The sequence below is a fragment of the Symphalangus syndactylus genome, chromosome 4, assembly GCF_028878055.3.
Source record: "Symphalangus syndactylus isolate Jambi chromosome 4, NHGRI_mSymSyn1-v2.1_pri, whole genome shotgun sequence".
Classification (NCBI taxonomy): Eukaryota; Metazoa; Chordata; class Mammalia; order Primates; family Hylobatidae; genus Symphalangus; species Symphalangus syndactylus.
Window position 1 is genome coordinate 96,528,290 of NC_072426.2, and position 16,058 is coordinate 96,544,347.

General features: G+C 43.3%; 1 protein-coding gene across 46 annotated transcripts in view; it reads left to right on the top strand.

Annotated features, from left to right (window-relative positions):
• Positions 1-16,058, top strand: part of KCNMA1 (potassium calcium-activated channel subfamily M alpha 1) — a 779,318-nt gene that overhangs the window by 525,006 nt on the left and 238,254 nt on the right. For 43 of the 46 annotated variants that reach the window (XM_063637484.1, XM_055275615.2, XM_055275604.2 and 40 more), the window contains 3 exons: positions 3,201-3,276; positions 5,299-5,469; positions 7,069-7,160. In XM_063637484.1, coding sequence (XP_063493554.1) covers positions 3,201-3,276; positions 5,299-5,469; positions 7,069-7,160 — 339 coding nt within the window. Of the gene's footprint in view, positions 1-3,200; positions 3,277-5,298; positions 5,470-7,068; positions 7,161-7,262; positions 7,355-16,058 lie in introns of all 46 variants that reach the window. The other 3 variants (XM_063637491.1, XM_063637492.1, XM_063637498.1) reach the window with 1 other exon arrangement.

Here is a 16,058-nt window from a genome sequence, read left to right on the forward strand (position 1 = left end):
GAATTCTGCTCAACACAACATCTAACACGTAATAAGGGCTCAATAAATATTGGCAATTATTATCATCTGGTAACTCTAGAAATGACCAAGAGAGACATAATGGACATTTTGGCTATTTTTTCCAAGTTTTCAAGCCAGAAGAAAGTTGTTCCACACATTTCGAAAGATCAGTCTCACCCACAATGTTGAAAGTATCTGTTTATTCTTTCCATGAACTGTCGGAATCAACTCTGGAAAAACTAAGACCATGGATTCCTCTGTGCTGTTCCACAGAAGAAGAAAGATTGTCGTTATGAGCGTTAAATGACTTAGTCTACGTAAAGCACAGGTGATCCTAAAGCACTTAGGATGGTGGCACATGCAGTGAGCACTGGGAAAGAACTGTAAACAAGCTAGCTGATACTATTACTGTGATCTTAAATGCCTAGAATTTAAATCATTGGTTCTCCAAAAGAGAGGTAAGAGAGGGCAGTCATAACAGAGATGAATTGACCAAAACTAATGGGTTGGGCAACCCTGTAGGCTGCATTAAGCCACTACTGGGAAAATGCAAGAGCTAGAAAAGAGAGTTCTTTTCTGCAAGATGCAGCAAGGAACACAAGAGTCAAATAGCAACCTAAAACTTTACAAAAGACATCTTAAGTCAGTAGGATCAATTACCAGTGAATGGCTGGAGATGAGAGCCGGGGAAAGTCACTTTGTCTTGCAGGTGGGTGGAATGACTTTAAGGAAGCAGTAGGGATTGAACTGGGCTTTGAAGAATGGGGAAATTTGGCTAGATGGGAAGGGCTTTCGAGTTGAGTAAATAGTGTAAACAATAGCTATAGTAAATAGGTTTAGCTGGCATGGCAGTTTCAAGAGTTTATGTGAAAAAGTGGTGGTGGGAGAGACTGGGACTTCACAAGGTATTGACAATGGAAGGAGAGAGTTTGAATGTCATCTTTTAGTCAACAAGAAGCCTTTGGACAGTGAAGTGACCTGCTGACAGCAGCGTTCAGGTATACTCCAGTGGGACTGAACAGGATGCAGTTTAGAGAGCAGGGGCAGAGACCAGTGTAGTCAGTGCAGAGTCACAGGGGCCTACTATGCTCCAGGGATCCAGGGCTCCTGGAATCCAGACAGACAAGGCCCCAGCTCTCAGGGGGCTCAAAATATCATAAGGTCCAGTTGATCCACTCAAGGAATACCAGTGGATGCTAAAGCTATTAGGTATAAGGTTGTTGGAGAGCAGGATATTCCTGCAGTCTCAGGGCCTCACTCAAGATGGCATATTCATTATAAAGGGAAATGGGCACCTCTCAGTGGAGACATTAGCATTTCCGCCTTAGCCACATGAATGGACCTACTCATTGGGCTGGGATATCCTGATGTGATGCCATCCCCGCAGAGATTCTTAACAGAAATAAGTAGGGAGCTATGTAGGATGATCAAGTCTAGAGGTCTAATGTACAACATGAGGACTATTGCTAATAAAATTGTACGGTATTTGGGATTTTTGTTAAATATGTAGATTTTAGCTGCTCTTGTCACACACAAAAGCGTAACTATGTGAGATGGTAGATAATACCATGTTGTAAACCTCAAACATACACAATAACATTTATTTAAAAAATAAACTGGGCTGGGCACGGTGGATCACACCTGTAATCCCGGCACTTTGGGAGGCCAAGGCGGGCAGATCACCTGAGGTCAGGAGTTCAAGATCAGCCTGGCCAACATGGCGAAACCCCATCTCTACTGAAAATACAAAAATTAGCTGGGCATGGTGGCAGGTGCCTGTAATCCCAGCTACTCGGGAGACTGAGTCAGAAGAATTGCTTGAACCTGGGAGGCAGAGGTTGCAGTGAGCCGAGACCGTGCCATTGCACTCCAGCCTGGGTGACAGAGAGAGACCTCATCTCAAAAATAAAAAATAAAATAAAAATAAATAAGTAAATAAACAGGATCCAGAATATAGGACATTATAGAAGACAACCTAGGTTCACACAAAATTTAATGTCATTACAAAGGAGTGGTGTCAATTATACATTAAAAGAGACTGAAGTTGGGATTGGCAAACTATAGCCCATGCCCGCTGCCTGTTTTTGTAAATAAAGTTTTATTGGAACAAAGCCATATCTATTCCTGTACATGTTGTCCAAAAGCTGCTCTGAAGCCACAGTGACAGAGTTGAGTATTTGTGACCACGTCTATATGGCCTGTAAAGCCTAAAATGTTTACTCTCTGTCCTTGTTTCCTGACAGTTGGATTTAAGCCACCTAACAGCCAAATGCAGTGCATGAAACTTGGGTCTGGGGGAAAATTAAAAAAAATCAATAAACAATTTTGGGGCAACTGGAGACATTTAAATAAGGTCTGCATATTAAATAGCATTACTGAATTTTTATGTTTTAATTTTCTCAGGCGTGCAATGGTATGGTGATTATGCTGTGCAATGCCCTTCTTCTTAGGAGTGCTAAAGTATTTAGGGCTTGTGCCATGATGTCTCTGATTTATTGTTAAATGGTTTAGCAAATAAAAATATAAATATTTATATATTTTTATCTATAAATATATAAATATTTATATATTTTATCTATAAATATATAAATATTTATATATTTTATCTATAAATATATAAATATTTATATATTTATCTATAAATATATATTTATATATTTTATATATGTATATATACTTATATATGTATATATACGTATATATATGTATACGTATATATACATATATATGTATATATACGTATATATATGTATATATATATATATACGTATATATACATATATAAAATATATATATATATATGTACATGGCAAGAAGAAGAGAAGGAAAAAGGGCAGGGGGGGTTAAGAGAAAAAGCATGTAGGGAGATAAAGCACCCGTGGTAAAATGTTAATTGGTCAGTCTAAATGAAGAGCGTACAAGTGTTCGTTATACTATTCTTTCCACTTTTCTATAGATTTGAAGAGTTTTTTAAATAAAAGTTAATTTTTTACCAAAGTTAAATTCGTTCCTCTAGGCTCTGTCCTGACTTTCATCCCAGCAGCTTCCTCCACCTTCCAGAATTCCCTAATAATGGAGAAATGGTCGGGAGTCAGATGTGGCAGCCTCTCCCGCTAAGTGGGTGCTGTTACCCTGTAAGGCAGCCCCAGCAGGGCCTTCCTTTGGTAACATGGGGATTTTGCTTGTTGTCTCTTGCACAGTAATTCCATCAAGCTGGTGAATCTGCTCTCCATATTTATCAGCACATGGCTGACTGCAGCCGGGTTCATCCATTTGGTGAGTAACCTTGAAGACCCTTCTGCTCTCGCTTGCCTGCAACAAGACCCTCTCTGAATCATTTTATTACCTAAAATTTATCTTACTGGAAAGAAACTTCACCTCGGTTGTAGACAGGAAGATGGGAAGCAACCACACAATTGTCTGGGTTTCCAACCTTTTTACCCCAAACTAGTTCCAAATGGTGAGTAATGTTTGCACTATTAACCTGCATTTTTTCCGTTCATTGCTCATTGGTATTGTCATGGGGGCTTTGGTAGATTTTCCTTCTGTCTGCAATAACTATAGTAAGCCACAAGATGGCAGTGCTTCCTAAGCAAACACCTGGAAAAGGTCTGGGGACAAGGTTGGAAGTTTGACCCACACCTCCTAGTAAACAACAAATTCAGATCCCTCAATTTCTCTCCACTTCCCCCTTATGAAAAGCCACCTTTCATTATTTTGTCGGATTTGTACCTCAAAAATGTTCATTCTTTTTCATTAGTGACTCTTTGAAAGTCTTGTATTAAGTCAAGCCCCTCGCACCACCCAAAGACAGACTTTCCCTCTGCTTTTAGAGAGCACAGCTATTGTGGGAAGTGTGTTTCATGCAAACATAGACTGTTACAACTGGAAGGAGCCTGGTCTAGCTCTGAGACTTTGGATAAAGTTGACCACCGGTGGCTGAGCCTCTATTTGCATAAGGGATAGAAGGACGCACTTAGCTACCCACACTTGGGATTTAGGTAATTATCACTCAAAGGAAGACAGGCCTGAGATGGCAGCGGGTGGGGTATGAGGGCTCATGTACTCACCAGATCTAGGGTGTCCTGCCCAGCCCTTAATGCTGATGGGATTCTTGGCCAAAATCAATCTTAATCACCCTAATTCTTACTGTAACCAAACACCAAGGACCCAAATCACATATGTGGAGGAGATAGTTGTCTTTAATAAGATGATGACCCCACCTTACTATGGGCATTAGTGAAGTCCCTTCAGGTTCACCAGGAAACTTTTGTGAAAATGGCACATTGAGGACAAACTGATGTGTGAAAGAGGCCGGGCCCTGGAAACATTTTGCAGAGGCAGAGGTGGAGGCCTGGGGGCCACCGCCTACAGGTGCTGTGGGTAGATCACGGGCATATTTGAGTAAAATTGGGCCCGCAGCTCCCTCTCTCCTGAGAGTATCTAAAGTACCTTTCCTGCCCACCTCCTAGCCTTGTTGGCAGATCAAATATGATGGAAGGACAGGAAAGTGGGGAAACTGCAGTCTTGGGCCAAAGCTCTCCAAATCCAGCCACACCCATTTGTTGAAGTTTTGCCTCTGCAGAGTTGACCAGGACCTGTGTGGCCCACAAAACTGAAAAAGTTTGCCAGCCCTTGATCTAATGGGCTGTGCCAGTGCAAGCTGTTCTCATGAGCTCACTTTCCATGCCTCTGGGAAGATTCTGGCAGCCTCAAGGCTGGGACCACCATTGACAATTTGCAAAGGAGGGAGAGCAGGGCCAGATCCCAGAGATGCTGTTTGAATCAGAAATAAGCAGGGCCCATATATACTCTTTAGATAAACTGATGGAAGGAGGCAGCCCCCTGTGGAAGGGTTTAGAATTTCTGTGGGAGAGACAGAGCCAGGCCATCTGGGCCTTAGAAACCTATTGAGAAGGTCAGGGAAGGGATCTCTGGCTCTTTCCTTGAAGAGAGTGCTCTAAAACCTGGCCAGAGGCAATGCCCTGAATTTTAGCTGGCTTCTGACATTTTACAGAAGAAGAGAAAAGGCCTAAAGATATTTCCCTTCTTGCTTTCCCTCTCTGTCCCAATCAGTCAGGAAAACATCTCCTGCAGCTGCTTCTCCACTTTCTCTGTGTCCTGCTCAGGAGCTCTGCATCCTGACTCACAGAACTCAGCCCAGGAACCACACATCTCGTGTAGACAGTGGCGTGCATTAGCAAGTGGCCTTCGGGAGTGCCGAGCTTCCACGTTTACTGCATGTATACACTTCAATAGCATGTTTTTCTTTTTTCTCCCCTGTCCCATTTGCTTTAGGTGGAGAATTCAGGGGACCCATGGGAAAATTTCCAAAACAACCAGGCTCTCACCTACTGGGAATGTGTCTATTTACTCATGGTCACAATGTCCACCGTTGGTTATGGGGACGTTTATGCAAAAACCACGCTTGGGCGCCTCTTCATGGTCTTCTTCATCCTCGGGGGACTGGTAAAAAAAATCTTTATTATGATGTTGATTTTGATGGTTGTTAATATTTTCCATGATACATTTCCTTAAAGCTTTGTATTTTAGACTGTGTTCTGCACCAGAAGAAAGCCTTAGTGTTACAATCAGGCTAAGTAAATCCAAACACGATGGTGACTTTTCTGCATAATTCTTGGTATATTACACTTGTCCCATAGATCCAGGTACATTGCCTTTGTCAGGGACAGCCATTTAGCCAGGAGCAAACCTAATTATCTTAAGAAAGTGATGCTGTTAATACGGGAGAGTGTCTACCCCTTAGCAGTGTAACTCAGCATCTGGTATGCTACAAGGACAGTGGCTGTCACCTGCCTCTGGTAGAAGCTGTCAGTACTTTGTAGAGACAGTTTGCGGTTTCAAGAGCTCCCCCTTCCCCTTTATGTTCCTCCCCAAACTTCCAACAAACACTGTGGCGGGGGCCTGCCCTAAAGAGAAGGGTCCCTCCATCAAAGGACAGAGAGCACCTTAGTCTTGTCCAGGCGGACATCCCCATGTGAGCAGAGTGCAGTTTTGCAAACAGCTCACTCCATTCTGCAGTGGACACATGGGGTATTTTTGCTCCTTTCTTCTAAGAAAGTTTCACTGTTTGCTTTTTAAAAGTCTATGCAGCTCTTTATGTTGCACTAAACCATCCCTTCTAATGTAAATCGAGGGGATTTCTGGCCACACATTGGCAGTTGCTACATTTTGTCTTTCAAAGTAGCTCATTTTAAGTTTAGATTTTTTCGCCATTTATGAAGCGAGTGATTAAAATCCTAATCCATACAGAGCTTTCATGTATGTACACTGCGTGCACATTTATATGTAGTGATGCATACACCTCTCTCTGTTTTGTATGCATAGGGCATATACATTTTAAAAATGTATATAAATGTGCACGTGCATGTGTACATTCACGCAAGCATTTCTGCAGCATCCGTGAGGTGCCCATAGATAATGAGACCCATCCAGCCAGCCACAGGCCAGATGTTTGTTGGACAAAACATGGCAGATTTGTGTTTCTCCTTGCTATCTTCTCCTCCCAGGTGACTTCCTAAATTTCCCTTTTGAGCTTTTTAGTGTTTTTTTTTTTTTAATAGAAAAATGTAGTTTTTAATCTTTTGGTGTTTATTTTCTTTTGTTACTCATAAAAGCATTGATTCTCCTCTGAATTTTAATGACAAAGAAAGATCTTCTCTTGTGAAACTGTGTGTGTCTGTGCATGCACACGTGTGTCTGCGTGTGTTTAATTTCACTAGCATGCCCCCCTTTTGCCTATTTTTCTTCAACAAGAAGAACTAGATATCACCTTATTTATTCCTGTCTCCTTTGTGTTTTTCTCAACTGTGATTTTTTTTTGTTCTTTGGTTGTCGAGGTTGGCTAATGTTTGTTTGTCTTGTGTATTTCTGGGAGCTTGCTCTCTTTGTGCTTTTAGTTTTTTATGATCCAACGTATCAATATATACCCTCGCAGGCCTAATCCTTTTGTGTTTTCAGATCTTAGTGCCCCCCGCCCTCTGAACAGGCCCCCCCCTTTTCTTTGGCCTGTCTTTTTAGTCTCTCTTCTGTCTCCTATCTTCTCAGGCCATGTTTGCCAGCTACGTCCCTGAAATCATAGAGTTAATAGGAAACCGCAAGAAATACGGGGGCTCCTATAGTGCGGTTAGTGGAAGAAAGTAAGTATGCCAAGAGGTTTTGCTGCCTCTGCTGCGGTAGAATCCTCTCTGCATGCCATTTTTTTTTTTTTTGGCTCTTGTTTCTTTGTTTCATGCATGTAGGCAATGTTTGCCCGCTACGTGCCCGAAATTGCTGCTCTCATCCTGAATCGGAATAAATTCGGCGGGACTTTTAACAAACATGGAGGCAGAAAGTAAGTCAGTTGCATCAGAAAAGACGTGGTTGAGTGACTTTCAGGAGTCCCCGTGGAGGTGCCATCTGAATTCTGCCCCTCCCCCACCCCATGGGTGCTTCTATGAGGGAAGGCCCAGCTTCTGCATGGGGTGTGATGTCAGAGGTGACCCGAGGACGTTGCCACACTTGGACAAACTCTCATTCACAAATTCTAAGAGATGTAATGAATTTGTCCTGAAAGGAGTCCATTTATAACTGGGCCCATATTTTCTCTTCTGACCCCTAACAAGTAAACAAAACTCATTCATTCTTCACATCATCTGGCTATGTGATAAAATTCTGGTCCCTCAAACTAGTATGATGCCCTTCTATGGTGATTTGTGTGTAGCAAGAATGCAGGATAAGACTCTGGCAGAGAAGACCTTGGGTGGCAGATCCAGGTCATCTGGCCTACTGCAAAGGCACTGTGGCCACTGGGAACCCAGTTCTCCTCTTCATCCAGGAGGCACCGATCTTATCCTTAAAGGGACTCATTACTCAGCTGAAAGTCCTTCTGGGCAAGAAACAGTATATTTCTGGTAGTTTAGGGTACTACATGCTATTCCTGATGAATCTTTTGTTTGGCTTCCCAAACGTGAATGCTTTCTTCTCGGGAACTATTTCAGTGTGTGCTCAGATCATTTTATCACTCTCAATATCAATGTGCAGGTTCAATAGAGACCCCAAGGTTTTCTCCTAAGTAGAGGGCAGTAACTAACCACCTCAAGAGGGGAATGCCGTGGGGGAAAGGGGGCTGGCAACAGCCATCCTTTATTTATTTTTTTAAAGCTTTTTCTGGGGCCGTCACCTTTGTTTGTTTTTGGTTTTGAGGTATAACTTACATAGAGTTAAATGTACACATCTTTAACATATAAAGTGAGGAACTTGTACCTATGTACACCCCCAGTAACTATCATCCTACCATCCGGATCAGGACACAGAAAACTTTTATCACTCATGCCTCTTCCCAGTCATGGAAGTTCCTATCATGGAACTGTTTTGTTTTGTTTTGTTTTCCCTTCTCATTCTGTTTCGAATGAACTCTTAAAGAGCTTCTTTGGTTTTTTTAAGAGGAAATAAAATCAGACCGGGAGCATGTATTTCCCTCCACTGCTGCCTTCTCCTCTTTTTGACAGTCAGCCATGTTGGACAGAGCAGACCCTCCCCTTTGGTCAGTGAGTCCAATGCTTCCTGAGCTCAGGTGTCCAGGCCTCTGCACAGGAAATGAGGAGGTGGACAAAAGGGCTCATTTCCTTGAACTACCCACAGGACACCAGTTTCCTTTCAAAGGCACAAAGGACAGTGGGCCAGAGGAGGCCAGTTGGCGTCTTTTCAGGGAGGCAGCACATCCCTCCATCTTCCCTCTAATGGAGCCCTCCCCTCAATATTATCTTAACAGCCCTGGATGAGGTTAGAACCAAGCTGTTCCGATTTCTGGGCCATTGGTTGGATCCAAAAGGCCAGATAAGTCCAAAGATTCCCATTGGTCATGTATCCCATGCCAAAAGGAAAACAGCATCTCGATTCATTTTGCCTTGAAGGTGTGGACAGGTCTCCATAAAGCAGAAGGCATTCTGAGGGCCTGGGGCTCTCTTTATGGCCTCCCTATCTTCCAGTGTCTCCCCTGGCATTTCCCAATCACTGCCCCGAAGAAGTCAATAAAATCAATTGCCCTGAAGGCTAGGTTGAAAATATTTCTTGACTCTCATTCCAGGTAATTTTTTTTTTAATGAAATAATTTTCCTAGTCAAATGTGGGTGAGCCGGTGAGTGGGCTGGAGGCCGGCAGCTTTTGGTGCCGGCTGACCCAGATGGGGCTCTCAGCCTGGCACTCACTCACTGCCCCCAGTCCGATCCGGTCATCCTTCACCCTGGCAGTTCCACTCAAACTTTCAGGTGCTGATGACTTCAGATCACAGACTTCCTGCCATTCTGTTCTGGCTCTGTAATCTTTTATCACTGCTTTTAGCCTGGTTTTCTCTCTCTCTCTCTTGTTTTTCTTCTCCCTTTATGAAAATGCACTTTGCTTTTAATGTTCTTTTTGGGTCCCCACTGTTCCTGACCCTGCAGACACAGAGTCCGTCCTGTCATCAGCACCGGGCCTGTTCACTTTACTTTACACATTGTTTCCTGGTTCAAAAGCTAATTACTAAGTAGTTTAAAGAAGCCCTTTGGTCACTTAGATCTTTCATCAGAAAATATAAGCTTGGGAAAGGCACGGTAATAAAGGGCCATTAGCACCCTTTGTTTGATGTTGTTTTTCCAGTCAGTAAAACAAGATTGATGAAATGTTATGTTTGGCCAAATTTTGAGTTTTCATTTGGAATTCAGTGTTGAGAGAATGGGCTGTCAGAATCAATAAGTTTTCTTTCGCTTGGGATATGGGCATGTGGTAGTAATTAGCAATATAAGGTCTTTAGTTGAGCAACCAAGCATGGATTCTGGCAGCAAACATAATGAGAAACTACAGTTGTTCTATTTCTAACGTCAAAAAGTTTCCAGATAAAATTAAATGCATTTGCAAAAGGAAAGCAGCTAAACTTTGTTGAAAGATAAAGTTCAGACTCTTAAAACAGTGTGCTGTGCTCTGAGTTTTTGTGTATGCATAAATCCATGTGCTCTGCCCCTGGACACACACATACATGTTCTCTGCTTCCCAGGACCCAATCAAATGAATGCCCAGAACGAAATTAGAATGTATACATAGTTAAGGGATTTGTTTACTTGTGCATATTTTATTCAGAAATGATTTCTCTAACAATATATTAACTTGTCAGAGAACTCAAGGTAACTCATGATCTAAAGCTACAGAGACATAAAACTTTGAAATTCAAAGATTATTTAAAGTACAAAATTTAGGCAGAGAAGATCAGGGTTTTGTTTGTACAACACCCAAATTCAGGATATTTGAGAATATGAAGATTTCATTGGCATTTCATTTTCAGTTTTAGTCAATGGGTTTGGCATAATATAAACACTTCAAGTAGCATTCTCAAAGCCTCTTCACCATCAACACTATTTCAAGGGCCTAGAGTGCCTTACCCAACGTTTTCATCACCTCCTGCAGGATACTCCTGCAGCAGGTATGGGTCCTTGTGCACATGTGCGTGTGTGTTGGCTATTTCATGTATGTTATGATGGATTGGGGCATCTAAGAATAGGGGTTTGGGTGTCCACAACCAAGGGTTCAGTGAGTAGCTGAGGCAGGTAATCTCCCTGAGTTGGAGGGATTAGGGACAATTGGGCTCTTGGGCCGATACCCTAAATCTTATTCAGAAGAGTAGCCCTCCTGCAGCCCAGCCTGCCTCCCAAGGCCACTGCCTCCTCCTCCTTTCCTTTGTGTAAGGTCAAAGCTTCTCAGAGGCAGGGAAGGCCTGAGGGCTGGTGAGGCTCCCATAGCCTTTGGGATCCCCAGCTCTCTCCTCCCTCTCACAGCCCCTTGCAGTTTCCCCCAGAGGTCTCCTCTCTGAGTGTGATTCATTCCACTCCTGGTTAGTTTATGAGAACTGACAAGATCATGGTCCAAGGTCACATGGCCAAGGGCCATGGAAAATAATCAGTCACAGAGAGGAATCCATCTGCTGTAACCCCCTTGTTTGAGAGAGTCCAGCCAGGGAGCCACCCAGACCTTGTGTTTCCCATGTTGGGACTTAAGTGACTCAAGTTTGAGGCAATCCTAGGCCCAGGTGTTTGGGACAGAGAGAATGGGATGGGTTTGGATTATTCTACTGATTCCTGGTAGCCAAATGCTGAGAGGACACATGAGAGGGGAATGAGTCATGAAAGACTAGACATAGCCAAGGTGGGAGAGGAAAGTGAGTGTAATTAACTTGGAGGAAGGTCCCCAGGATGAAGCTGCTGAGCCGCCATTCTGGTTTGGGGAATAGTTGTCACGGACTAACCCATTTCTTGCTCCAATTCAAGAAAGCTGTCTGTGAAACTTAAATGCTGTGGCTTCTCTTGGAACATTTCCCTATAAAGACAGGAGTGCCACACACTTCCTGAAATGAGAATGTGAATCAGTGCAGCCTAAAGCCCCAGGACTGCCTTCTCTGGCAATAGTAATACCTACAAATATTTGCATATTTCAGAATCCTCACAGTGATCCTGTGAGAAAGGTACTACCATCATCTCCACTTGGAATGAGTGAAGAAACTGAGGAACAGGGAGGTTAAGTAACTTGCCTGACATCCCCCAACTAGTAAAGAGTAGGACTGGGATTTGAACCTGGACAGCCTGCTTCCCTGTGTCCTGCTACCTCTCCCTGTCATCTCTTGAGACTCCATTCTGCTCTAAACTCAGTGATCACCTACTGTTTGTATCTTCCTCCACCTTTCCCTGTAAGTGGAGCCAGAACACCGTGCCCATGATGGAGAGGAAGAGAAAAGCATGAGCTTCACTTTGGGGCTGTCTCCTCTCCCCTCCTGCCCACCCACTACCCCTAAGGGTCCTGGCCCCAGGATTGAGGGGAAAAAGATGGAGAGGAGACAAAACCATTTCTTCCTTTATTTTTCTCATTTGGTTAGACTAGAATTCTAATTCCCTCTTGAACACTTCTAGCAATGAGAGGCTCTCAAGGACAGACAGATGAACCACACCCAAAGTGAGATTTGTGCCTTTTTTGTGGATTTCAACATTTTCTTCCCCTTCCTGGCTCCATCCTTTAAAGGTAGTTCCATGGAGAATTGTGATGATCTGCTAAACTTGGACTTCCCCACCGGGCAGATCTCACCTGCAGAGCCTTCTATACCCTTGCAGATGGAACCACTTGTTCCCTTTCACTCCTTAGTTGGTCTGCCGCACAGCACAGAGCAGTTCTCTGGGGATGGTTTCTTACTCATCAGTGAGAGGCAAAGTAGAGCCCCACGTGACCAGTTCTGCAGGGTGCATTCTGTTTGTTTGTTTCACAGCTTTGACTTGGAATATTCACCCTCAGGAGCTTGTATCCCACTGGAGGGAGTTAGGGCTGTCTGCATTCAACCTCGGATGTGGTCTCCACATTGGAAAGAGCCTTACATTCCGAGAGATGGGGACAGTTTGTCGTGCTTTTCTATTTAAATATGAAAATAGAGTACTTAATATCTTCTTTATTGTAAATGTTTACATTTTAAAGAGGACTTCATACTTCAGAAGAAATGATTGAGTATTCAATAGTTGAGAACAAAATTTCAAGAACTAAGAACAGCCCAGCACAGTTAGTGACCTGCCTCACTGTCCATTCCTGTGGCCCGTCTCCATCAGTTCATTCACTCACTCAGCAGGCAGGCATTCTCTGTGTTACATGTCAGGCGTGATGCTGGGTTGTGTTGGGTGCTCAGGGTTCATTGGTGAACAGGCTACCCTCGGAACCTGTCCTCATGGAGTTTACAGTCTCAAGGAGGTTGCAAGCGCTGAGCAAGGGTACAACTAAAGCAAATGCCAATTACACATTTTTAATGTGTGCTGCAAAACCAAAAAAGACTAAGATTCTGCAACTGAGAAAAACAGGGATTAGTTACACTGGATAAAGTAGTCCAAGGAAGCGACACCTCAGTGGAGGAGATGCTAATGCTTGTTCAATGACCTTGACCCAGCTTGCATTACCCACTAAGCTGGGGGAGCTAACGCTCTTGCTTTTAAAATCCAGGTTATGCAAGCCCCACTTGCAAACATAGGTCTTCAGTTCTACCTCCACTAGAGGAAGTCTTAAAAACTGATTGCTCGCTCAGACCCCAACCTGCCTGAGTAGTGCTTTCTTGACTTATCGAGAGAGGGCATCCTGCATATCTTCCCTGCTTCCTGATTATTGGGTTATTTTTAAACTCTGTGTCTTTCCTTATATCAGAATTTGGACTCTCCTTCTCACTCAGACCCTTTGTTCCTTCCTGAGACCACACACTATTCCTTCCTGCCTGGCTGTCTTGTATCAACATGGAATTCCTCTCCATTTCCTCCACCACACTCATGTCTTGTCCACCAGGGTTCTAGACTGATTTCTAAAGGATTTGGAATTTTAAATTGTATACTGTGCCAGAGCATGGATTACTTCTTTACAAAGACTCATTTAATCTACGGCCCCATAGCCTACCCTACCTTAAAGGAATTAACATGAGTCACGCCTTCATGTCCATCCATTCCACATGTGTTTACTGAGGGCTTGCTATACACCAGGCACTGGGGACAGATGCGTTTCTACACATCCATAAAAATCTCCAACTATACCACAGCTTTTCTGAGCTACACATCGTACTATTTTGCCACCTAAGTGGTTGGGAAGTCCAATATCGGAGCTTATTGAAACCTCTTCTCTTGGTTCTGAGAGAGTCTTGCTACAACACCATTTCCCTCTCGACTCTTTCTGGGAAGGCATGGCCTCTAGCACTTGGGAATTGGATTTGAGATGATTTCATGTTATACTGACTTGGCCCGATCCACAGGCCTTTCCTTTCCTGTTTACTTGTGTCTTGGGCAACAGTCATTCTCACTTTTCCTCGCCTGCAAGGGGCGGACTACTCTATGAGGAGTGTTTCCTATAAAATGTCATTTACGATTTCTCTATTGCAGACATGGCTCTGGTCGAAATGTGACTGAAGCTTTGCATCCTACACAGACTTAGATCCCTCATCAAGTAGCCATTCAGCCCTCATTGCGTGAGCCATGTGACTTCCCCAGCCTGAACCCCTCAGCAATGTCTTCGGATTCCTAGATTTTAAAAGCCATAAATTAGCAAATCATCAACATATCACCAGGAAGGATCATCTGGTAGCGATTCTAGTCAGAAGGAAACACAGGCCCCAATAACCGATCTTCACAAAGATATGAAGAACTGTAGACAGACAGATACAGTAAATAAGAAGACAAATAGATAATTCAAGTTGACAGAACATCTTGGACTGATTAGGCATTCTGCTTTGATTAGCATTAAACTTCTTGGGAACAGGGAAAACAAAAAATGAGCTTGCCCTAATACTTTGGAAAAATGACCTCTTGACTATTTCTGAAATGCAGTGCTGAGGGGTAGATACCCACAGCGCTTGTCATTAGATGCCATATCTTCTGATGTGATGTGCTAGGTATCCCTTCCTGATGAGAGGGGTCTTTGTGGGCGTGGGACGTGGGCAGTTCTTTCTTGGCATCTGTTTTGGATTCCTCTAAGCCGTATCTTCAGTCCCTTTCAAACTTGAAGCTCTATTTAAAGAGACTTGGAAGCATATTAAATCAATTTCCTGATAATACTGATAGAATGAAGCTCCCTTCCTTTCCTGCTGTCACTCTTCCTTTCCACACACTTAGCAAAATGTTCCAGCTATTGTTCTGAAAACAAGAATAGAAACGTAGGTGGGAGATGAACTGTGTACCTTAAAAAAAAAAAGTCATATTCAAGCCTACATTTTCACTCTCAAATATTCTTTCTTCCATTAAAAAATAATTTGAATATGATTTCTCAAATTATAATTGCTGAAGATTCTGATCAGTGGCTCCTTTGACTGGGTGAATCCTTGCCGGCTAGATTCAGAATCTCAGGAACAAGTGCAGCCATCCAGACTAGGTTGCCCCATGTTTTCTGTCTTCATACCATGTCATTCACTCTGCTGGACTTCTTTCCAGACCTGTGCAAAATGGTTCTTCGTAGCTTTGGGGTTCCTTCCATGCTGCTGTCATCATACTATAAAACTGAACCAGGAAACTTTCTAACTGGCCAAGTCCAGTGTCTCTTTTTATTAAAACATTATAGAGGCCAATACACTGTGAGAGTTGTGGAAATCTGATTCTGTTGTCCCAAGGGTTCCAGTCTCCACAGCCAGTACTGGTGTTGCATCACAATGGCCTGCTCTCACCCCCAGAACCACAGGGACTGCTCCAAATGTGGGTACCAGTTGCTGTAAAAGTAATCTATCTCCCCTCCTTGTACCTTTCTAATAAGAGGACGTGAGGGCAGTTCAGAGATAGATATATGCCCATCTCCGTGGGAGCTTTTATGACCTTAGCCATTGACTCCAAAGGCAAATGTCAGCTAGTGTATAGAACAGCCTTAGGAAAACTCCCATTCTAACATATTGGCTCAACAAACAATAATTTGAATCCCCACCATGTGCTAAGCTCTGTGCTGTGGGAAAATGTGGTTCTTGCTCTCCTGGAGCTTATCTGAGATTCTGACCAATCAGTACCACCCAAGGAAACAGTGGCAGTGAAACAGAAGCTTGAGTATGCAGGAGTGTCTTCCCAGTGAAATGCTCTTTTTTCAGGAATTTTATTCATTGAAATCATGGAAGTGTACAATAATCATGAAAGCAAGAGACATTAGAGAGAAGCCTCCCAAAAGCATTTGGTAATTCACATTGTTAAACATACCCATTGAACAGTGGAGGGCATAGGTAATAGCAGAGTGCCTTGTTCACTTAAAAGCTCACAGACCCGGTAAAAGAGGGGTGCAGAAAGATTTGGGAGGGTTGGGAATCCGCTGATGTGATCCTGAGGTCCACTCCTTTCCAGACCCCACAAAGGTCCTGCTATGGCCCATCATGCCTCGTATCATGCCTTCTTTTTTCTTTTTTCCTTTTCTTTCTTTCTTTTTTTTTTTTTTTTTGAGATGGAGTTTTGCTCTTGTTGCCCAGGCTGGAGTGCAATGGCGCAATCTTGGCTCACCACAACCTCTACCTCCAGGATTCAAGCGATTCTCCTGCCTCAGCCTCTAGAGTAGCTGGG